General features: G+C 52.6%; 1 protein-coding gene across 4 annotated transcripts in view; it reads right to left on the bottom strand.

The window, feature by feature from the left end:
- The window catches only part of HIVEP3 (HIVEP zinc finger 3), an 85,839-nt gene that overhangs the window by 29,516 nt on the left and 32,107 nt on the right, over positions 1 to 24,216 (bottom strand). For all 4 annotated transcript variants that reach the window (XM_054170348.1, XM_054170349.1, XM_054170351.1 and 1 more), the window contains exon 3: positions 339 to 514. In XM_054170348.1, coding sequence (XP_054026323.1) covers positions 339 to 514 — 176 coding nt within the window. The remainder of the gene's footprint in view (positions 1 to 338; positions 515 to 24,216) is intronic.

Here is a 24,216-nt window from a genome sequence, read left to right as displayed (position 1 = left end):
AACCAAACCAAACCAAACCCAAACCCAAACTAAACCAAATCAAACAAAAACCCAAAGGAAACCCAAACCAAACTAAACCAAAACCAAACCAAACCAAAACCAAACCAAACCAAATCAAACCCAACCCAAATCAAACCAAAACCAAACTGAACCAAACCAAAGTGAACCAAACCAAAGTGAACCAAACCGAATCAAACCAAACCAAACTGAACCAAACCGAAGGAATCCAAAGCAAAAGACCCCCACAAACTTTCCCTTCCCCTTTTCAGCAGCATCCCCCAAGAAGGCTGGGAAGTGAATGCACTAAGGAGAGGAGCTAGGAGCTGGCTGTCTCTTACCTTTGGTTTTAAAAGCAAAGTTACAGTACTTGCAGACGTACGGCCTGACGTCTGTGTGCGTGCGAATGTGCTTCTTCAGCATGCTGGGTTTCTTGCAGCGAATTCCACACTCCTCACATACATACTTCCCTCTTCCACGGCCTCGCACATACACATACTCTTCGTTTGATTTGTACCTATGAGCAACAGGGGGGCAGGATAACATAAAAAAAAGAAGATTCCCACCTGCAAAAGTCAGCCACAGCTTAGCTTCCCTGCGGGCACTCCAGCACCTTCAGCGACACCGCCACCGCGGCTGCGCTGAGCCTTGGCGGAGGGCTGGGCAATGTCAGACAGCCATGGGAGCGCAGAATGCCTTGGGCTGGAAGGGACCGCCAAAGGTCATCCTGTCCGAACCCCTCTGCACTCAGCAGGGGCGTCCTCCACTAGATCAGGCTGCCCAGAGCCCTGTCCAGCCTCACCTTGAATATCTCCAGGGACAGGGACTCAACTTGTTCCAGTGCTCCACCACCCTCATGGTGAAGAAGCTGTTCCTAACAACCAATCTAAATCTGCTCCTCTCTAGTTGGAAGCCATTGTCCCTTGTCCTGTCCCTCAAGGCCTTTGTAAACTGTCCCTCTGCAGCCTTATTGTTGCCCTTCAGGTACTGGAAGGCTGCTCTAAGGTCTCCCTGGAGCCTCTTCCTCTCCAGGATGCACAGCTCCAGCTTCCTCAACCTGCCTCCATGGCAGAGATGCTCCAACCCCCTGATCATTTTTGTGGCCCTCCTCTGGACCTGCTCCATCAGGTCCACATCTTTCCTGTATTGAGGGCTCCAGACCTGACTGCAGCACTGCAGGTGAGGTCTCCCCAGAGCAGAGCAGAGGGGCAGGATCCCCTCTCTCCACCTCTGGCCACACTGCTTTGGATGCAGCCCAGGCTGCCCTTGGCCTTATGGGCTGTAAGCTCACAATGGCTACATTCAAAACATCTTCACAAGCTTTTTGCCCAGATGCCTGTTTCCTCTTCTGGAGCATGGCCTGCAGATGCCTCTCTGTACAGACAAATAGCCCAAAGGCTGAGGTAAGTCACTGGGCCACCCAAATGTCCTGGTTTGCCCTGCCCTCAAACACCAGATGAGGTGCTTGGAAGAGTCTGAGTCAGATGTGTAACAGTGCTGCCTGGCTGCCTGAATCATCTCTCACTCAGCCTCTGCTGTGTTTTAAAATAAGCCCAGTCTGGAGTTGTGCTGTGCAAAGCACCGAGGAAATCCATCCCAGCTAAACCTCTTGTGATCCAACCTTACCCACCCACTGACACAACAGCAGATGCCATCTGAGAAGGCTGTGATGCCACACTGAAGGTTGTGTTCCCTGCACAGACATGAGACACCCAGAATCACCACCAAGAGAAGAGAGCATCCACTTTTCAAAGAGGTTGTGGCTACCTCTGCTTGTAAACACCACCAGGCACATTAACAGGATTTAGGTTTCTCCAAGGGACTCATGGAATTGTCAGGGTTGGAAGGGACCTCAAGGATCAGCCAGTTCCAACCCCCCTGCCATGGCCAGGGACACCTCACACTACAGCAGGTTGCTCACAGCCACCTCCAGCCTGGCTGCAAAAACCTCCAGGGATGAGGCTTCCACCACCTCCCTGGGCAACCTGTGCCAGTCTCTCACCACCCTCATGGGGAACAACTTCTTCCTAACATCCAATCTCAATCTACCCATTTCTAGTTGTGCTCCATCCCCCCCAGTCCTATCACTCCCTCACACCCTCAAAAGTCCCTCCCCAGCTTTCTTGGAGCCCACTTCAGATCCTGGAAGGCCACAAGAAGGTCTCCTGGGAGCCTTCTCTTCTCCAGACTGAACAACCCCAACTCTCTCAGTCTGTCTCCATAGCAAAGCAGCTCCAGCTCTCTGCTCATCCTTGTGGCCCTTCTCTGGACACCTTCCAGCACCTCCAGATTCTTCCTGGCACAGAGGCTCCAGAACTGAACACAGAGCTCCAGCTGTGGTCTCAGCAGAGTGGAGCAGAGGGGCAGAATCCCCTCCCTGGCCCTGCTGGCCACACTTCTCTTGCTGCAGCCCAGGCTCTGCTTGGCTCTCTGGGCTGCAAGTGCTGACTGCTGGCTCCTGTTGAGTTTCTCCTCCCCCAGCACCCCAAGGCCTTTTCTTCAGGGCTGCTCTCAGTGCCTGGGATTGCACTGACCCATTGCTCAGCCTCCCTCACCATTTCTTTTCTGTCCACACATCAGTGCACAGGGAAGGCTACATGGTGGAGGGGGGGGTTGAAAAATATTTGTGAGCCTGAGACAAATCATGCAACCTCCTGCTGCTTAACAAATGCAGGCTGTAATTTCCTGTGCTTGCAGCACAAGAAGAATAAGGTAACACCAAATTGGTCCCCTCAGGTTTCGCAGGGGCCAGGTTTTTGAAGCAGGAGGCTTCTTGCAACTCATTTTTCCCCTCTCTCCAGTAAGAATTATGTGTGGGCTTCAGAAATCTCCAAACATCCACCTTTGAGAATCAGACCTTTCAAAGCATCTTAACAGGGGAGCCAAAAGCACACACCACCATCAGACACCTTTCAATAGCTTCCCAAGAAAACCTGTTCCAGCCCAGAATGGTGAGAAACCAGCAGCCAGACCAGAGAGAAACAGCAGTACCAGGAACAGCTTGAGAGCTTAAATAAGGGAAGGGTTAGACAAGCCTGGAAAACTGTGTATTCATAATGAGAGAAAATAAATCCCTTAAAACTGAGTGAAAATACACAAAGAGCAGGAGTCCAGCCCTGAACTGCTAGGATGCTAATGGTGTGGTCCTCAGGAGATGCATCCAAAACACATCCCAGTTACCCACCAGTGTTGGATATGGAAGCAGGTAAGTCACACTGCCTGAGCCCCCTTGATCATACAGTCATAGAATGGTTTGGGTTGGAAAACCCCTCTGAGAGCATCCAGTCCAAACAGCAACCCAACACCACCATGACCATCAAACCATGGCCCTAAGTGCCATGGCCACAGGTATCTTAAACACCTCCAGGGATGGGGACTTCACCACCTCCCTGGGCAGCCTGTGCCAGTCCCTGACCATTCTTGCAGTGAAGAATTTTTTCCTTCTCTCCAACCTAAGCCTCCCCTGGCACAATTCATGCCTCTCCTTCTATCACCTGAGACTTGGGAGAAGAGCCCAACCCCCACCTGGCTCCATCCTCCTTTCAGGAAGTTGTAGAGAGCAATAAGGTCTCCCCTCAGCCTCCTCTTCTGCAGGCAGGATGCACAAGGCCTGGGCTCCAGTTTGTTTCATTCCTTTAGGCAATTTCAGTCCCTGGTGGGACCTGCTACAATAATCTTCCTAGATGCCATCTGGACTGAGCCCTTTCTTTCCTGCCAAGTCCTGGTCTCTCTGTCTCAAGATCTCACCTGTAAGAGGCAGCTGAGCCACTTATTTGCTTCATAGGAGAGATGGGAACAGCTGCTTGAAAGATGATGAGCTGCTCATGCATGAAGGTAAAGTCACAGATCCCCTCTGCAAGTTCAGCCACAGAGAAGAGAGAGGAGAAATGGATGTCTGGATAACCCCAACCCAGCCTGAAGTACCAGTAGCAGCACCACCATTACCACATCTTGGTGGGAATGAATACCTTGTTGGTTTTGTCCTTCAGCATCAGCAGAAGTTCTCCAGACCATAACCAGGGTCACCTGGCAGCCCAGATAGTCTGTTCCATCTCCTGTAACTGGAGGCACAGCAAAGCCACCTTCTCCATGGCTTTCCTTCTAAAAAAAAACCCAGCATCAAAACTCCTTCCTCACAAGGCTCTCCAGAGGGGACAGTTTAGGTTGGGCATCAGGAGGAAGTTCTTCACAATGAGAGGTGGGGAAACCCTGGAACAGGGTGTCCAGTGGGTTGGTTGGAGTGCTGTGTCCAGCTCTGGGGCCCCCAGTATGAGACACATGGAGCTGCTGCAGAGGGTGCAGAGGAGGCCACCAAGATGATCAGAGGGCTGGAGAACCTCTGCTGTGGGGACAGGCTGGAAGAGTTGGGGCTGTTTAGCCTGGAGAAGAGAAGGCTTCAGGAAGACCTTAGAGCAGCCTTCAAGTACCTGAAGAGGACCTCCAGGCAGGCTGGGGAGGGACTGTTCAGAAGGGGCTGTGGGGATAGGATGAGAGGCAATGGTTTGGAACTGGATCAGGGCAGAGTTAGGTTGGATATCAGGAGGAAGTTCTGCACAGTGAGGCTGGGGAGACACTGGAATAGGTTGCCCAGAGAGATGGTAGAGGCCTCACCCCTGGAGACAATCAAGGCCAGACTCAACGTCTCCCTGGACAGCCTGCTCCAGTTGGAGGTGTCACCACTGACTGCAGGGGGGTTGGACAAGATGACCTTGGAGGCTCCTTTCCAACCTGATGCATTCTGTGGGCTGCTGTCTGAAGAGCACAGCCTCCACCCCTGCACATCCAGTGACCTCCTTTTAACCACACAGACACCAGGGTGCACATCATGAGCTGCCAGGGGTGGCCAATTTCCCTTCCTCATTTACTCAGTGAGTTCACTCTAGAGGAGCAGAAGGAGCACAGGGAGCCCAGCAGCGTTGATTTCTCTTCTTCTCCTCCAATCTGTGTTGGAAGCTTCCTCCTCGCCCTCCTTTCTTCTCCCTTCCTGGCATTGTGCTGGTAATCACCTTGCCATTTAAACACTGAAACTGCTCCTTTATCAGCCTGGTACTTGCACTACCCTTAGTTACACTCACACATGAAAATCTCGAAGCAAGCCCTTTGTGCCCGCCAGTCCCTTCATCAGCCTCATTAGAGCTATCAGGAGCTGCCTTTTGCAGGATGAAAAGGGACACTTGATGTAAGCCCAAATGAGACCCTACCACTGATCTGGCACTGTGAGCCTCAGCCCTCCATCAGCTGGGACCTGGGGCTTTTCAGTCTGGAAAAGAGAAGACTTAGAAGGGATTTAATACATGTTTATCAATATCTGAGGGCTGGGGGTCAGGAGGGAGGGGACAGGCTCTGCTCGCTTGCTCCCTGGGATAGGACAAGGAGCAATGGATGTAAGCTGCAGCACAGGAGCTTCCACCTCAACACAAGGGGGGACTTCTTTACTGTGAGGCTCAAAGAGCACTGGAGCAGGCTGCCCAGAGAGGTTGTGGAGTCTCCTTCTCTGGAGACTTTCAAGGCCTGTCTGGATGTGCTCCTGTATGCTCCTGCTCTGGCAGGGGGCTTGGACTCGGTGATCTCTTTGGGTCCCTTCCAAGCCCTGACATCCTGTGATCCTGTAAGCAGATCCCTCTGATATCCACAGCTGGAGTCTGTGTCAGCAAATCTGGGCTTCTCCTCCAGAGCACTGTGGAATTCATCACCCTGCAGTTAGCAGCTTCCACACCTCCTGCAGTGTCACAGTCCCCAGCTAACACTGAGATGCTTTGAAACCCGGGAGGCTAAGTGGTTGTGATGAGCTCAGAGGCTAATTTAGGAAATGATTCTCTCAAACAGACTCACCAACAAAACCCCAACCAACCCAAAACAACAACAAAAAAGCACGAATTCAGTTATTTTCTGCATTCTTGGATGGTTATTTGCTGTGCTCTGCTGCAAGTGCATCAATTTGGAGTAATTCTGAGCAACCTCTACAAGCACAAGAGGAACTGGCAGGGACCACGGCAGCATCAGTGCTACCAAAGGCAGTGCCAGGTTCAATCACAGGATGGGTTGGAAGGGAGCCTAAAGATCACTTAGTTCCACCCCCACCTCCCACCAGCCCAGGTTGCTCAAGGCCTCATCCAGCCTGGCCTTGAACACCTCCAGGGAGGGGGCAGCCACAGCCTCCCTGGGCAACCTGTTCCAGTGTCTCACCACCATCACTCTCAAGAACCTTTTCCTAATCTCTGGTCTAAATCTATCCTCCTGAAGCTTCAATCAGTTCTCTGGATTGAATGAATGAAGACTGAGGGATTTGATGGTCTCAAACCAGGCTACCACTGTCAGGAGTCACAAGAAACCCAATGATGAGCAAACATGAACCTGGAGAAAGCTTTGTCTCAGTTCTTTCCCTTAAACTGAGTTGAAACTTAAACCATGAACCATTTCTTCCTTTGCAGGCTTCAGGAGGCTTAGCTCTTAATATTTGCTGCTACAAATATCTGAGTCTCCTTTTTTAGCCACAGGCACAACTTCTTTCTTTCCCCCAGCACTGTGAGCCACATCCAAAATCTTTATGTGGCTGAAAACCACACAATAAAACCTTGGAGAGCAGAGAGGGGAGGAAGTTTGGTGGTTCACAGGCAGGAAAGGAGAGCAGGTTTCTGGGGGACTCATTGCTTCACTATGAGACATGGTTGGGCTGAACTGCCACTTTGCTCTGCTCTGGTAAGAACTCATCTGGACTACCATGTCCAGCTCTGGAGACCCCAATAGAGCAAGGACATGGACCTGCTGGAGTGAGTCCAGAGGAGGACACAAAGATTATCAGGGGGCTGGAGCACTTCTGCCAATGGGGACAGGCTGAGGGAGCTGGGGGTGCTCAGCCTGGAGAAGAGAAGGTTCCAGAGAGAACTTAGAGCAGCCTTCCAGTGTCTGAAGGGGGATACAGGAGGAGAGCTGGACAGGGACTGTTTGCAAAGGCCTGGAGTGCTAGGATGAGGAGCAATGGTTTGAAATGAGAGAAGAGCAGACTTAGATTGGATGTGAGGAGGAAGTTCTTCCCCATGAGGCTGGTGGAACACTACAACAGCTTGCCCAGGGAGGTAGTTGAAGCCCCATCCCTGGAGATATTCAAGGTCAGGCTTGACCAGGCTCTGAGCAACCTGATCTAGTGGAGGATGTCCCTGCTGAGTGCAGAGGGGACATTGGAACTTTGGAGGTCCCTTCCACCCCAAACCATTCTATGATTCTCTGAATCACTCCACCTCTCCTGCTTTCTACAACCCCCAAGAGTTCACCTTGTCTGACCAGGCCATTGCTGCTGTGACCTTGCTGCTCACAGCCCCAGCACAGCAGCTGCACTTCTGTTGTTTGCAGGTCACACGCAGGCAGCCAGATTTTGTGCATCCCCAGCTTCTGCAGCTCCACAATGTGCCATGGTGAAGCTCACACCACTGCTGAGCTTTGCAGCAAGTGCAGAAGCATTTCCTGGGCTGGTTTTGACATTTGTTAGTCACTTGTTTGCCTTTTGGCATTTCTGGTGCCTGGGCCCAGCAGTCAGACATCCGATCCCTGCGCTTCGCTCCCCGTCGAGGGAAGAGAGCAGCTCCAATTGCTGGCCTGGGTGGAAGGCCTCTGGTTTCACTGATGGCACATTTGATCTGCCATCAGGCTGCCCACTCATCTGGCCTGGCTGAAGCCTTCAGAAGTTCCTGACAGCCTGCCCTGCTATTCACAGCTCTGATTTATGGGTTCAACACCGCCTGCAGGGTTTGCCTGATCGCTGATCAATGTGAGGCTCCTTGGCAGGCAGTTTGTGGCCCCTCCTCACAGCCCCCCACTGCATAATCACACAACTTAGTCCATGGTGACACCTGCAATCCCACCCTGAAATTGCATGTGCAGAAGTCCTCAGCCTCACTCATCCCACAGCCAAAGGAAGCGCAGGGTGGGAGAGCTGCAGCCCATGTCAAGGATCAGCACGCACAGAGGTGTGTCCTGAACACCAGACAGTTACTGTGAACTTTCCCTTAACTCAAGCCAAGCTACAGCAGAACAAAACAGATTCATTTCCTTCCAAATCCAGACCAGACAATGTCATTTCCAGGTTTCTAAAAGCATCACAAAACCCTCCAGCATCCCAGACAGGGACATTGCACCCAAGACAAACAAGGAACGACAGCAAGACACAGAGCAAGAGCTGGGTATGGTATGGGAGAACCTGGCAGACTCTGCCCTGTTCCAGAGTCTCACCACCCTCACACTGAGGAACTTCTTCCTCAGCTCCAGCCTAACCCTGCTCACCCTCAGCTTCAAACCATTCCCCCTTGGCCTGACTCCAGACACCCTCACAAGAAGTTCCTGTCCTGTGGGATCCCTTCAGGCACTGGGATGCAGGTGGACTTGCACCGACAGCCTGCCCCATGCTGTCAGCCACATCAGTGGAAGGAACAGAATTAAAAGTGCTGCTCAGATTTTCAGGGCCAGGTCCCAGGGGTGGCTCAGGTCTTTGCAGAGCAAGCAGCCACTGGATCCAGCAAACCAAAGCCAGGCTTTGCTGCTTTCCCTTCAGGAACCACTTGCAGCTGGGGCACTGAAAGCCATCCTGCAGAGATCATGAGCCCTCTCGATGATCTTAAAGGTCTTTTCCAACCTTAATGATTCTGTGGTTCTATGGTTTGTGTGGAACAAGGCATGGTGTAGATAAACGTGGTTGTGAACCTCTCCTGCCCATCCTCCTCAGGACATCAGTGGGGCTTAGAGGACCTGCTGAAAAATGAAGGACTTGCCAGGAGGGCAGGAGCAAGGAGACATTCCTCTGCTTTTGCACATGCTGTAGATGATGCCCGGGCAGTGAGAGAGCCAAGCAGCACTGACACCAGAGAGCAGCTCTTGCTCCCCCACTGGGTGAGACCTGGCAGCTCTGCACACAGTGAAGATCACTTTGTGTCACCCCCAGCCGTGGGGCACAGGGTTACAACTCGCCTGCATGTTTCCCCCCTCACAATGAGGATCATCTCTAAACCAAGCCCTTTGTGAAGATGCCATGACAAGCCCAGGGAAGGAACTTTTGTTCCAAGCCCAGAGCTGCTTTCCAAGCCCTAGGCTCTTTGAAACTTCTCATGACTCAGCAACAAATGCTGCTAGAAATGCATAGGTCAGGAACTCATATTCACAGAATCCCAGAATCCCAGCATGGTGCACTTTGGAAAGGACCTCTGGGGATCTTCCAGTCCAACCTCCCTGCTCCAGCAGGGCACCCACAGCAGCTTGCCCAGCAGCACAATGGCCAGGGGCGCTGGAAGCTCTCCAGAGAAGGAGACTCCACAACCTCTCTGGGCAGCCTGCTCCAGGCCTCCAGCACCCTCACATCAAAGAATCTTCTTCTCCTATTCACATAGAACCTCCTGGCTTCCAGTTTGTGCTCCTTGCCCCTTGTCCTGTCCCTGGGCAACACTGACAAGAGTCTGACCCCAGCCTCTTGTCCCCCACTCTGTTGCAGGTTTCCTTTACTGCCTGGTGTGGGATCCTCTTCACAAACTCACTGCTGGGATCTTCTCTGGGTCATCTCTTCTGGACTTGCTGACATTTCATATTCACATCCCAGCCACACACACAGCAGCTCACCAACTCTCTGCCACCTCTCAGGAGCCATCTAGCAGCTGGAGAGCACTGCAGAAGGTGTTCTTAGTGGCTGGAAACCCAACCTGCCCATGTCAGGAGAGGCCCCAGTCGAGGACATCCTGTTGCTGGTCTTGAAACCTACCAGAACTGATTGATCTGGCTTAGAGAACTGAACAGGAGGAGTTACAGGAGCACCAAATATTGGTACTTGTAAATCAAGAGCAGATCAAAGCCTCTCACAGAAACCCTTTGAAACATTTTGCAGAGGAAGATTTTGAGCCTTACCAAAGTACAGCACCTTGAATATCATCGAGTCACAGAATGGTTTGGGTTGGAAGAGACCCTAAAGATCATCCAGTGCCAACCTCCTGCCATGGGCAGGGACACCTCCCACCAGCCCAGGTTGCTCAAAGTCTCATCCAACCCTGCCTTGAACACCTCTAGGGAAGAGGCATCCACAGCCTCCCTGGGCAACCTGTGCCAGAGTCTCCTCACCCTCACTCTCAAGAATTTCTTCCTCATTTCCACTCTCAGTCTCCCCTCTCCCAGCTCAAAGCCATTGTCCCTCGTCCTGGCACTCCCAGCCCTTTTCCAGAGTCCCTCCCCGGCCTTCCTGGAGCCCTTCACATACAGGAGGGTTGCTCTAAGGTTTCCCTGGAGCCTTTTCTCCTCCAGACTGAACAGCACCAACTGTCTCAGCCTGTCCCGAGGTTCTCCAGCCCTCTGATCATCAGATGAAGATGCTGCTTATGGTCCTCCAGTCCATTCAGGTCGAGAGAGGCAATGATCAAAGATCCATCAAGTTTCATGCCTGCGAAGCCCCTGTGTGCTGTGCCATTGTCTGGAGGACAGGCAGACCACTCACACAGCCCCTGGCACACATGAAGCACAGGACAGCACATGTGTTTAGGTTGGAGATTAGAAAATAATTCTCTGCTGCAGGAGTGGTCAGGGACTGGCACAGGCTGCCCAGGGAGGTGGTGCAGTCCCCATCCCTGCAGGTGTTCCAGAAACCTGTGGCCATGGCACTTGGGGCCAGGGTTTAATGGCCATGGTGGGGTTGGGCTGATGTTGGACTGCATGATCTTGGAGAGCTTTTCCAATCCACACAGTTCTATGATTCTGTGAACTGCTTGCATGGACACCAACTCTCCACAAAGCAAAACACCCCCTTGACCTGCCAGCATTGCTGATCACCACCACTGCAAAACACAGGGGGATTCAGCAAGAAGCTCCACAGGCACCTTCAGGAACTAAGGATCCTGCTCATTCCCTCTCTGTGGGAATCTCAGCACCATGAGGAGGAGCAGGAATTTCCTGGCACTGCCAAAGAAGCCTTGCTCACACAGGACAGCTCAGGCCTAAGTTACCCTTTCTGCTTTTTCTGCTATCCCTGGTGGGTCCTCACAGCTTTCATTTTACTTTCACCTAAGGCCATTTTCCACATCTCTCTGAATGGGAAACAATGAAGTGGGTGTATCCCCACAGGGTGCTCCTTGGGATCACAGCTCTGGCAGCACGACCTTGGTGGCACTGGGGCTGTGTGGGACACGCCAGCTGCTTCAGAAGTGCAGCTAGCACCGTGGGTGGTCAAGGCAGTGGCCAAAAGCAGATCAGTGTCTCTCCCCAGCCTGCCTGCAAACAAAACATCACTGCAAGAAGCCACAGGAGCTGTTTCCTAGAGCACTGTCCTGTGCCATGGCAGCCAGGCCAGCAGGATGAGGGGAGGTGAATGCAGAAACACCAAGGCAAAGGAAACCTCTCTTGATGTAGAATCATAGAATTGTTAGGGTTGGGAGGGACCTCGAGGATCGTTCAGTTCATTCCCAGGCTTATCTGACAGCCAGAACTCAGCATCCCACAGCACCAGTGGGGTCACACAATCATAGAATTGTCAGAGCTCAAAGGGACCTCAAGGATCATCCAGTTCCAACCCCTGGCTGCACAAACCTCCAGGGATGAGGCTTCCACCACCTCCTTGGGCAACCTGTGCCAGTCTCTCACCACCCTCATGGCAAAGAACTTCTTCCTAACATCCAATCTCAATCTACCCATTTCCATTGTTTTTCCCATTCCCCCCAGCCCTATCACTCCCTGACACCCTCAAAAGTCCCTCCCCAGCTTTCTTGGAGCCCACTTCAGACCCTGGAAGGCCACAAGAAGGTCTCCTGGGAGCCTTCTTTCCAGACTGAACAACCCCAACTCCCTCAGTCTGTCCTCATAGCAGAGCAGCTCCAGCCCTCTGCTCATCCTCGTGGCCCTTCTCTGGACACCTTCCAGCACCTCCAGATCCTTCCTGGCACAGAGGCTCCAGAACTGGACACAGAGCTCCAGCTGTGGTCTCAGCAGAGTGGAGCAGAGGGGGAGAATCCCCTCCCTGGCCCTGCTGGCCACATTTCTCTTGCTGACCACTCTTGCAGCAAAGACATTTTTCCTCATCTCCAACTTAAACCTCCTCTGGCACAATTTGAGGCCATTTCCTTTTGTCCTGTTGCTAGTAACTGGGGAGGAGAGCCCAACCCCCACCTCACTGCTACCTCCTTCCAGGGAGCTGTAGAGAGCAATGAGGTCTCCTCTTAACCTCTTCTTCAGGCTGAACAACCTCAACTGCCTCAGCTGCTCCTCCCCAGCCCTGCTCTCCAAACCCCTCACCAGCTTTGTTGCCCTTCTTTGGACCCACTCCAGCCCCTCAATGCCTTTCTTAGCCTGCAGTGCCCAAACTGAACACAGCTACTGACAGTGATCCTAGGAACTACAGAGTGAAACCAAGAAGTGGCCAATTTAAGCTAAGAATGGAAACAGCTGGGCAAATCTGCCTGCAGGTTCATCTGCACAAGACCGTTTCATGGATTTAAGCAGTTTAACACCTCCTGCATGCTCAGCCTCTAAAGCCCCTTTCACTGGACACAGCTTCTTGCTTTCACTGGAAGAGCTGACAAAAGAGTGCTGACACCTCTGCAACACACCCCCAGAGGTCTCCAGAGGTGGGCAAGCAGCCAGGGTGAAGGCAAGACAGAAAAGAGGCAGAAACGACCCAACCCCACACAAGAAGCTTTTACTGCCATAAAAGCACAGGCCAGAGAATGACTTTTAATGGCATTTCCCCACCAGCAAAAGCAAATCCTTTCGATATGAGAGGGCTGATTTGATTGAAGCAGTGTTGTGGGCTGCAGGCACAAGAAGATCTGCAGTTGCATGAGGTGGTCCACACCGAGAGGACTGCTCCACCAGCAGCCGTATCTGAGCCCTGATCCTGATGCTGGCCCTTGAGCAGTGTGGTGTGGGCAAGACAGAGCATGGGACTTCATTCCATTAAAGTACACAGAACCACAGAATATATCTGGTTGGAACAGACCTCAAAGACTTCTCCTCACCAGACCTGCTCTCCAAACCCCTCACCAGTTTCATTGCCCTTCTCTGGACACACTCCAGCCTCTCAATGTCCTTCTTGGAATCAGGGCCCCAAAACTGAAGGCAGGTTTCAAGGTTCAGCTTCACCAGATCAGGGCACAGGGACACAACCACTGCCCTGCTCCTGCTGGCCACACCATTGCTGATGCTTCACCTGCGCCCCCGAGCCAGCAAAGACACCAAGGTCACCAATGAATTAGCCCAGAGAAGTCCCCAGGGGAAAGCAGACACACTGTTCCCAGGGCACTGCTCCAACAGCACCTTCACCTTCTGGAGATCAAATACAATTCACAGAACCACTGAATGTTAGGGACCTTGAAAGCTCATCCAGTTCAATCCCCCTGCCAGGGCACTCACCCTGCACATCTTTATCAACAGCAATGAGGTCACCCTCAGGCTCCTCTGCTCCAGGCTAAAGAGCCCTCAGCTGCCTCAGGCTCTCCCCATAAGGAAGATGTTCCACTTCCCTAACCATCTTTGTGGCTCTGTGCTGGACTCTCTCAAGCACTTCCCTGAGGTCCTTCTTGACCTGAAGGGCCCAGAACTGGACACAATATTCCAGATGTGGCCTCAGCAGGGCAGAGGAGAGGGGGAGGAGAACCCTTCTCAACCTGCTAACCACAGCCCTCATAATCCACCCCAGGCTGCCCTTGGCCTTCTTGGGCACAAGGGCACATTGCTGGCTCATGGTCAACCTCCCATCCACTAGGACCCCTGAACCTTTTTCCCTTCACTGCTCTCCAGTGAGTCAGTCCCCAACCTACACACCACACACAGTAACACATCAGATTGAAAACCCAATCTCCACAGCCCCATCCAGCTGATCATAAAATATTCATGTCCAAAGTCTCCCATGGAAAGCCCCACAGAGGAGCTGTCTCAGTCCCACTCCCTCCTCCTCTGCCTCCATCAGAATTGATTAAGCAGTTTCAGGATTAATGACTCTGTCTGACTCCAAGTGACTCCCACCTGACACAGATTGCTCTTGCTCTCAGAAAAGCTTCTTCTGCAACTGTTTTGCAGAGTGCTGGGCAGGACTCTGGATGCCATGGCTGCTTCAATTACAGGCTGTCACCTCCTCCTTCTGCTGCTTGTCACAGCCAGGAGGAAGGACTCTGCTTAATGGCTTCTCTCCAATCTGTTATTGCTGACTCCCTGCAAGACATGCTGGAGTGCTGGAGAGGGTCCAGAATAGGGCCAAGAAGATGATCAGAGGACTGGAGAAACTCCCCTGTGGGGACAGGCTGAGACATTTGGGGCTCTTCAGTCTGGAGAAGAGAAGGCTCCAGGGAGACCTTAGAGCAGCCTTCCAGTGCCTGAAGGGCTCCAGGAGAGCTGGGGAGGGACTTGTGACAAGGGCTGGGAGTGACAGGATGAGGGACAATGGCTTTGAGCTGGGAGAGGGGACATTCAGACTGGAGATGAGGAAGAAATCCTTTAGACTGAGGCTGGGGAGACACTGGCACAGGTTGCCCAGGGAGGCTGTGGCTGTCCCCTCCCTGGAGGTGTTCCAAGCCAGGCTGGATGAGGCCTTGAGCACCCTGGGCTGGTGGGAGGTGTCCTTGCCCATGGCAGGGGCTTGGCACTGGATGATCATTATGGTCCCTCCCAACCCAAACCATTCTATGAATCATCTATGAGTGTTTGGAGATGTTAAGTGTCTGCTGTGCTTGTTTGTCCAAAACTGATCATCACTCTCTTGATGACAATGTTCTGGCTTGAGGTCAGCTACAGCTCAAGAACTACTTCAAACTGTGCTGAGGATTTCCAATGGAAATATCCAATGTAAGGGGCAAGTGCCTATGTCATTGGCCATGAAGCTCAATGGTCTACTAAGGTGCATGAAGAAGAATGTAGCTGGCAGGTTGAGGGAGGTTCTTATCCCTCTCTACTCTGCCTCAGTGAGGACTCATCTGGAGGACTTGTTCAGTTCTGGATTCCACAGTCCATGAGAGACAGAAATACACTGGAGAGTCCAGCAGAGGCTACAAAGCTTGGAGCATCTTTGTGAGGAGCAAAGGCTGAGAGCCCTGGGGGTGTTGAGCCTGGAGAAGAGCAGCCCCAGAGGGGATCTGAGCAATGCTCAGCAAGAGCTGAAGGGTGAAGGGCAAGAGGCTGGGGCCAGGCTCTTGTCAATGGTGCCCAGGGACAGAACACAGGGCAGTGGGCACAAAATGGAAGCCAGGAAGTTCTATCTGAATAGGAGGAGAAACTTCTTTGGTGTGAGGGTGCTGGAGGCCTGGAGCAGGCTACCCAGAGAGGTTGTAGAGTCTCCTCTGGAGACCTTCCAACCCCCCCAGCCATTGTGCTCCTGGGCAAGCTGCTGTGGGTGCCCTGCTGGAGCAGGGGGGTTGGACTGGATGTTCTCCAGAGCTCCCTTCCAATCCCTACCATGCTGGGATTCTGTGCACACATTCTGCCTACTACATTTGCTGTGTGCTCTGCCAGTTCCAGCATCTCTAACCCCCTCCCCATTCTGCTGCTGCTAACCTAGAGTTTATCTTAACACAGCCCCAAATATTGAAAGAACTTTTCATTGTGAGGGTTTGGCTCCTGAGATGGATAAACACAAATGGATCTAGTTGGTTCATTTCCATGGGCCTGGGTGAAAAAAACCACCCAGCTTGGACAGCCTTAGGCTTTTGGGGCACGCAGGGAACCTCAGTATTCAGGTTGGATACCAGCACCTTGTATCTTCCTCCACATTTAGCTTTTTCTCTACATCATTTGCTGAAAGGCTGAGGCTATTTATTAGCCTTTTTTCAGATTTGGTGGCTTCTTTCACCTGAGCAGCTGAACTTCCAGCAGCCCAGCAGAAATCCACTCCTTTGGAAGGTCAGGGCCGTTCCTCACAGTAGTCTTGATCTGAGCCAGTTATTAGTTACATGGGTAAACAGAACTAATGCCTCAGCCTCTAATTAGTCTATTTATTAGCTGCTGAAGTGCACACACTACAGGTTTAAGCAGCTCTGGGATGTGAAAGTCTCTCAGCAGCACTATTCTGGCACAAAAACCTGCTCTCTGGCATGATGCTTTCCAGTGACTCAAAGTTTATTCCATTCATGGATGAATTTTGGATGAAATTTGGCTTCCAGTCCCCTCCTGCTCCAAGTGGGGTATGCAGAGGATGCTCAACACCTTTGGGTCTGCTGCAGGGATGGTCCAGAGGATTCCACATGTCAGGATTTCCTGCTGTCTCCCAGACACGGCTGTCTCGTCCTTGAGCTCTCTGTGTGGTGCCTGTGCATGCTGAGGGCTGCACAGTGCTCTGCTTGCTCCATGTGTGACCCAGGTTTGCCTTCAGCTGGCCACGATGGCACAGCAGTGCTGTGATCAGCCTGGCCCCAGCTGCCTAACAGGAGCCGAGGTGAGGAAAGGTTTAGCACTCCTGCCGTGGGGAAAGGTGAGAAAGCACTGACTCCAGTGACTGCGGTACAGAAGTGAACGTTCTCTGCTGTCACCACATCTGGCACAGCCTTCCTCTCCTCCAGCCTATTAGAAAGGAATAAAACAGCCCATTTCCAGCTTACCCCTCCTGAGTACACAGCAGTGGGTCTTGAGGACAATGTCAGACAAAACCACCATTGCCTCTGTGTGCCCTCCACAGCTACATCATAGAGCGGTTTGAATTGGGAGGGACCTTACAGCTCATCCAGTGCCAACCCCATGCCATGGGCAGGGACACCTCCCCCCAGCCCAGGTCTCATCCAGCCTGGCCTTGAACACCTCCAGGGAAGGGACAGCCACAGCCTCCCTGGGCAACCTGTGCCAGTGTCTCCCCACCCTCACTCTCAATTTCTTCCTCATCTCCAGTTTCAGTCTCCCCTCTCCCAGCTCAGTCATTGTCCCTTTGTCCTGCCACTCCCAGCCCTTGTCACAAGTCCCTCCCCAGCTCTCCTGGAGCCCCTTCAGGTATTGGAAGGCTGCTCTGAGGTCTCCCTGGAGTCTTCTCTTCTCCAGGCTGAACAGCCCTAACTCTCCCAGCCTGTCCTCACAGAGGAGGTTCTCAGCCCTCTGATCATCTTCATGGCCTCCTCTGGACCCTCTCCAGAAGCTCCAGGTCCTTCTTGTGTTGGGGGCCCCAGAACTGGAGGCAGTGCTGCAGGTGGGGGTCTGAGCAGAGCAGAGGGGCAGAATCCCCTCCCTGTGCTGCTGCTCTCCCTCCTTTGGCTGCATGACTCAGGTTGAAATTATAAACCAGTGGAATTTCATTTCAGTTGAGGGACAAATCCAGCTGACACTTATCAGAAGGCTGTGCTGGATTCTTGGTGGTGGATGTTTTTCCCCCTTAGCATTCTACCCAAACTCATCTTTACATTGCCTTGTCCAATCATTGCTCAATCTTCTGCAAGTAATTCCTCTGCTCACAGAGATCACTGCCCTCCAAATGGAGCTGTCCCATCCACAGGCACTGCAATTGCTGGTAGGCAGGCAGGGAGAGGGGTGGGGGGTGGGAAAGGCAAAAAAAGAGCTATCTGCTGCCTTTTACAATAAATCTGTGGGGCAGCAGCCAATCTTGCAAGCTCTTTAAACACTGGAATCATATTTTATGCTCAGCCTGACTGCTGATTGCTTTCATGGTGAGGCTGCTCAAGCTGGTTGCCTAATGAGGTTGGTTGGTTGGCTGGTTCTTTGTTACACCCCCCACCTCCAACAACCCACAATAACCCAGCCCAAAATAACCAAGCAGAAGCCAGGCTGCACAGCTTCAGACTAAACCTCTCTGGGGTTAAAATGCATTTTAAATAAATAAATAAATAAATAAATAAAGAGCCCACATTTCTGCACAGAAGGCAAAACAGTAATTAAGAGGAACACCGCTCAAGGGAACTCTGGCTGTGGTGTTGTGCTCCTGCTCTGGAGTGAGGCGCTCTAGAGCCTGCCTCTCCTGTCTCCTGTCCTCAGGATCACAGCATCAGAGGGTGTTAGGGGTTGGAAGGGAGCTCTGGAGATCATCCAGTCCAACCCAGCATCACCCAGGGCAGGTCACCCAGGACCACATCCAGATGGGGCTTGAAAGTCTCCAGAGAAGGAGACTCCACAAGCTCTCTGGGCTCCAGTGCTCTGTGACCCTCACAGTGAAGAAGAGCCTCCTGTGCTGTAGTTTATATCCATTGCCACTTGTGCTATCACAGGGTGTAACTAAGCGAGCCTGTCCCCATCTCCTGACCCCCAAGCCCTCAGATATTGATAGACATTGATCAGATCTCCTCTCAGTCTTCTCCTCTCCAGACTAAACAGCCCCAAGGCTCTCAGCCTCTCCTCACCAGGCAGTGATGCAGTCCCTTCAGCATCTCTTTCCCTATGGAACAGGGGAGCCCAGCACTGGATGCAATATTCCAGGTGAAGTCTCACCAGGGCAGAGTGGAGGGGAAGAAGAACCTCCCTGGATCTGCTGGACACACTCTTAATGCACCCCAGGATCCCATTGGCCTTCTTGGCCACCAGGGCACATTGCTGTCTCATGCTGAACTTGTTGTCCACCAGCACTCCCAGGTCCTTCTCCACAGGGCTGCTCTCCAGCAGATCACCTCCCAACCCGTAGAGGGTATCTGATGTTCACTCCTCTGCAGTGGGGGCATGAAGGGGGGACACATGGTGCTGGAGCTGAATGGGGCATCTGAGACCACCACATCCTTCACAAAGTGGGGCAAAGAAAACTGAGGTGGAGATCAACAACACCCACTCTGTAGTTCCTAAGCACTAGAAATACCCTGCTGGGCAGCACTGCTGGAGAGCTGCACCAGGAAGTCAGTCAGTGGCAAAGATCATCTCAGGAATGACAAAGAATGCTCTGGAGTTAAGAATTCATAGAATTCATGGAAGGTCTCCCTGGAGCCTTCTCTTCTCCAGGCTGAACAACCCCATCTCTCCCAACCTGCCCCCACAGGGGAGGTTCTCCAGCCCTCTGATCATCTTTGTGGTCTCTTCTGGACCTGCTCCATCAGTTCCATGTCCTCCTCGTGTAGGGGACCCCAGAGCTGGACACAGTACTCCAGGTGAGGTCTCACCAGAGCAGAGCAGAGTCTGCTTTGTCTCATCTGTTCTCCTCTTGTTGTCTCAAGGCCTTCATCCTCCTCACATGTAAGCTTATTTATGGAAGACTTTGACAGTGACCTCCTACATTCCCACTGCTCGGTCAGTGATAGACTTTGGGACCATCACAGGAGGAATCTGTAAGAACAACAGGAATGGTGAAAGCAAAGTAAACTTCCTCTCCAGTTCCTCCACCTCCACACTGGAGATGCTCTCCCTGGGGCACACATTCTCCTTCTCCAGCCTACACCAAGAGACTGCAGCAGCCTGCCCTCAGTGGAAGTGCAGTGGGGCTCGGGAGGGGGATGCTGTTCAGGAACTGTTTTTATCCCCATCCTTTTGTTACTTAGCAATAGAAACCCAAACACTTCTCCTGCAACTGCAGAAGGCTTCCAGCAGCTCCAGGAAGAGCCCTGCAGGGAGTATTGGATTTCACTCACTTCTTCACCAGCCACACGAATACCCGTCCCATGAACTGTTGGCACAACACAAGTGGAATATCTAAGCCTGCCTGCCATGAACAATGAGGCCAACCCTGGCCAAGCAGTGGCTGCTTACACTCTGAAATAACAGGAAGTGCCTCGAGTTCAAAGAATCTTGGACCTGAACCTGATAGCTTGCACACTATGGAATAACTTCATCAAGGCAAACACTTCGCTTCCAAGTGTCTTCCCGAGGCAGCCCACACAGCCCTACTGTCAACCCCATGCAGAGCTCCAGCAGAAGGCAGGTTGCTGGTTGGGTGTTTTAGCAGCAGCAGCAATGGGTCCCTGTGCTGTGTCAAGCCCTTCAGAAAGGCTCAGGCAAGGAGGCACTATGGATGGGCTGGCAGCACCAGCTGAGTCACTCGAGGTTCCCTGGGCTTCCCTGGGCTGCCCTCTGGCTGCCCTCAGGATGTGGGAGCACCTCTCCTTGCTAGCAGGATCCTGGGGCTTTCCTGCCAGCTGGCTCTTCTGAGTTACACACCTTGGCTCTGACAGCCCCTGGCAGGTGGGACTAGACCCAGTTCCACCATGTCTAACATCTCCCTGAGGGAGGTCCAGCTCCCCAGTGAAAGCTTTGAGTAAGTAATAACAATCAATGACAATAACAGAGGGGAGTCAGCTGTAGAGCGTGGAAGCCAAAGCCTCTGGGTTCATTCGAAGGTAGGAAGACATTGAGTTGTTGGAGCAGGTCCAGAGAAGGGAAATGAAGCTGGGGAAGGGTCTGGAGAACAGGGCTGGAGAGGAGCAGCTGAGGCAGCTGGGGGTGTTCAGCCTGGAGAAGAGGAGGCTGAGGGGAGACCTCCCTGAAAGGAGGTTGGAGTGAGGTGGGGGTTGGTAATCAGTGATGGGGACAAGAGGAAATGGCCTCGAGGGGAGGTTTAGGTTGGGCTGGGGATTGCTGCAAGAGTGGTCAGGGACTGGCACAGGCTGCCCAGGGATGGGGGGGAGTCCCCATGCCTGGAGGTGTTCCAGAAACCTTTGGCCATGGCGCTTGGGGCCAGGGTTTGGTGGCCATGGTGGGGTAGGTTTGATGGTTGGACTGGGTGGTCATAGAGAGATTTTCCAACCTTAGTAATTCTCTAAGTCCAGTTGCCTGGTCCCTTTTTCCCCCAGAGGTAACCCAACTGCATAGGAAAGCAGAGCAAAGACAGTCTGAGAACCACTGGCACCAAAAGTACTCAGTCAGGATCACTTCCTGGCCTGCTCTTGCCCTCATCACCACTGGGGACTGACAGTTAATGAATTTCTGATCTCCAGATATCAATACCACTGACAAAATACCCAAAGCCACTTAGCTTATTATGACATCTCAGCACCCCAGAGGATCCAATGGATTGGGCTGAGATTATTACCAGAGGGAGACCACCCTGTCAAGCCTCATCCTGCTCTGCAGGACCTAGGGGTTGGAATTGTTAATGGAATTCTGTACATGGTTCTGGTGGACAGAGAAATGCTGTGAGGAAATGCGAGCCTCAGAGTCACCCCAGGCCTTCACCCACCCTTCAAAGTGCATCCAAGTCAAACCCACTTGTAGGAACTGACTCAATTGTTTCTCATTTCCTGTGCTTCCTCTCTCCTGGCAGGGCCAAGCAAGGAAATGAGGACTAATCCCAAGGAGCCCTGAGTTACCATCAGTCCAGCTGGACAGCAGAAATATCAGGAACTGCTTCAGAAGGCTTTGTCCTACCCAATTGCAGACCACTCCTAGACAGGTAAGAGAATCCAGATGGGCTGGAGGGTCTTGACCCACAGGCACCCATCTGGCCTAGTGGGATGAGAAGATCTTAAGCCCTGCTTGTCTAGTGAGGAGGAGAAGGTCCTGTGTTGCAGAGCCTTGGCAAGAAGCAGTAAGACTTGAGTCCCATTGAATCTAGGAGCAGCAGAAGGCTCTCTCAGTGCTTCTCCAGCCAACATATGGGCCCCAGTCCAACCTGTCCTCAAGTCAGTGTGAGGACCTGGCCATGGGCTGCAGGCAGGGTCAAGCAGGGGTTTGTTTCAGACAGCACAAACTGGGTCCATGTGTCACAAATCCATCACTGACCAAGCAGCTGAATTCCTGCCAGCTAGGCAGCCCAGGCACTCTGCAAGGGGTTTGGTGAGTGCCATTCCCACATCTGCACAGAATCACACATCCCTAAGGACCGTCCCCTGTCGGCCACGTGGTCTTCAGCCAACTTTCAACAGCCCTGGGACTTTCCAAGGCCACACACCGCAAGGCGAGGAGCTCCTCTGGAAGTGCCCCTTCCCATCTCACTGCTCCTCCCCAGGGCATCTTCAGAGTCAGACTTTCTGCCTGCAGCAGCTGAGGAAAGTTTGTGATTTCCCTCTCCTGCTCTTGCTGCAAAACCCAAGGCAGCCCAGAGAGAGGGGGCTGGATCCTGTTCTCTCTTGCACATCATCAACCCAATGATTGAGGCAGCTCCATCCCACATGCAGAGCAGAGGAAGGAAACAGGGCAGCACCAGGGTAAGCAGGGGTAGGGCCTTCATTACCCATGATGATGTGTGAGGAGCTCAGCAGAGCCAAAGTTGTGCTTGCAGGACCTATAGTTAAAAAAAACCACCACCCCAAACCTCATCTTGGCACCAAAAAGCACATCAGATAGCACAATTATTGAGGGGGGAAAGGGGGGGGGAGAACAAAAAAGGTCTGGAAAGCTCATGATGTTCTTTTCTTTTCCAGCCATTTTCCTGCAACTCAATTTAAAAGAATGAAGAAAAAGGGGGGGGAGGGGGGAAGAACAAACCTAACAACCCACCTCTCTCTCTTCAGCATCTGCTCTTAGCTGGCACATCAGATAATTGCTGTGCAGAAGTTTCAGTGCATAATGATTATGATAATAAGAAGAACAGGATCATGCCAAGGGCAGGCTCCTCTGGAGCTCAAGCAGGATCTGGGCATGCCCTGAGTAAGCTCTTCTAGAAGTCTGTTCTTCAGGCATGGATGATGTCACTTACAGAAACCCCAAATCCCAGCGTGGCAGAGGTTGGAAGGGACCTCTGGAGCTCATCCAGTCCAACCCCCCTGCTAAAGCAGGGCACCCACAGCAGCTTGCCCAGGAGCACAATGGCCAGGGGGGGGTTCACAGTGCCACAGTCTCACAGCACATTAGAGGGTGGAAGGGACCTCAAGAGACCATCGAGTCCAAACCCCTGCCAGAAGAGCATCACTTAGGGTAGTCTGCATCCAGATGGGATTTAAAAGTCTCTACAGAAGGAGACTCCACAACCACTCTGAGCAGCCTGCTCCAGTGTTGCATCACCCTCACTGTAAAGAAGTTTCTCCTCATGTGGAGGTGAAATCTTCTATGTTCAAGCTTGAACCTGTTGTTTCTTGTCTTGTTCTTTGGAAGCTCTGCAGAGAAGGAGACTCCACAACCTCTCTGGGCACCCTGCTCCAGGCCTCCAGCACCCTCACATCAAAGAATCTTCTCCTCCTATTCACACAGAACCTCCTGGCTTGTGCTCCTTGCCCCTTGTCCTGTCTCTGGGCAACACAGACAAGAGTCTGACCCCAGCCTCTTGCCCCCCACCCTTTTGCAGGTTTCCTTTACTGCCTGGTGTGGGATCCTCTTCACAAACTCACTGCTGGGATCTTCTCTGGGTCATCTCTTCTGGACTTGCTGACATTTCATATTCACATCCCAGCCACACACACAGCAGCTCACCAACTCTCTGCCACCTCTCAGGAGCCATCTAGCAGCTGGAGAGCACTGCAGAAGGTGTTCTTAGTGGCTGGAAACCCAACCTGCCCATGTCAGGAGAGGCCCCAGTCGAGGACATCCTGTTGCTGGTCTTGAAACCTACCAGAACTGATTGATCTGGCTTAGAGAACTGAACAGGAGGAGTTACAGGAGCACCAAATATTGGTACTTCTGAATCCAAAGCAGATCAAAGCCTCTCACAGAAACCCTTTGAAACATTTTGCAGAGGAAGGTTTTGAGCCTCACCAAAGTGCAGCACCTTGAATATCATAGAGTCACAGAATGGTTTGGGTTGAAAGAGACCCTAAAGATCATCCAGTGCCAACCTCCTGCCATGGGCAGGGACACCTCCCACCAGCCCAGGTTGCTCAAGGTCTCATCCAACCCTGCCTTGAACACACCCAGGGAGGTGGCATCCACAGCCTCCCTGGGCAACCTGTGCCAGTGTCTCCCCACCCTCACTCTCAACAGTTTCTTCCGCACTGAGGAGAGTCTGGCCCCAGCCTCTTGCCCCCCACGCTTTAGCTCTTGCTGAGCATTGCTCAGATCCCCTCTGGGGCTGCTCTTCTCCAGGCTCAACAGCCCCAGGGCTCTCAGCCTTTTCTCCTCACAGCGATGCTCCAGGCCCCTCAGCATCTCCCTAGCCTCTGCTGGACTCTCTCCAGTAGCTCCTCACACGCTGCTGGCTTTCGAAATGGTTTCATCCCCACAGACAGAGGTTTCCAGCAAGCAGCTCCATGACCCAGAAGTGTTTTCACAAGCCCCAGCAGCAGGCTGGTTCTCACGGGACCAGCGAACGGCCGCTGCAGGTCTCCCCACGCTGGCGGAGAGCCGCCGCTGCCCAAGGATGCTGCACATCCCCCTGCGCTCCTGCAAGGGCCACGGGATCAAGCTGCTCCTGCCGTTCCCAGCCGTCGTGCCGCGCTCAGATCAGAGAGAGAAGCAGCAAAGCAGCTGGGAAAGGAGTTGGGATGCAGTCCCTGGATC

Source organism: Dryobates pubescens, chromosome 20 (genome assembly GCF_014839835.1).
Source record: "Dryobates pubescens isolate bDryPub1 chromosome 20, bDryPub1.pri, whole genome shotgun sequence".
Taxonomy (NCBI): domain Eukaryota; kingdom Metazoa; phylum Chordata; class Aves; order Piciformes; family Picidae; genus Dryobates; species Dryobates pubescens.
This window is presented reverse-complemented; position numbering and strand designations above follow the sequence as displayed.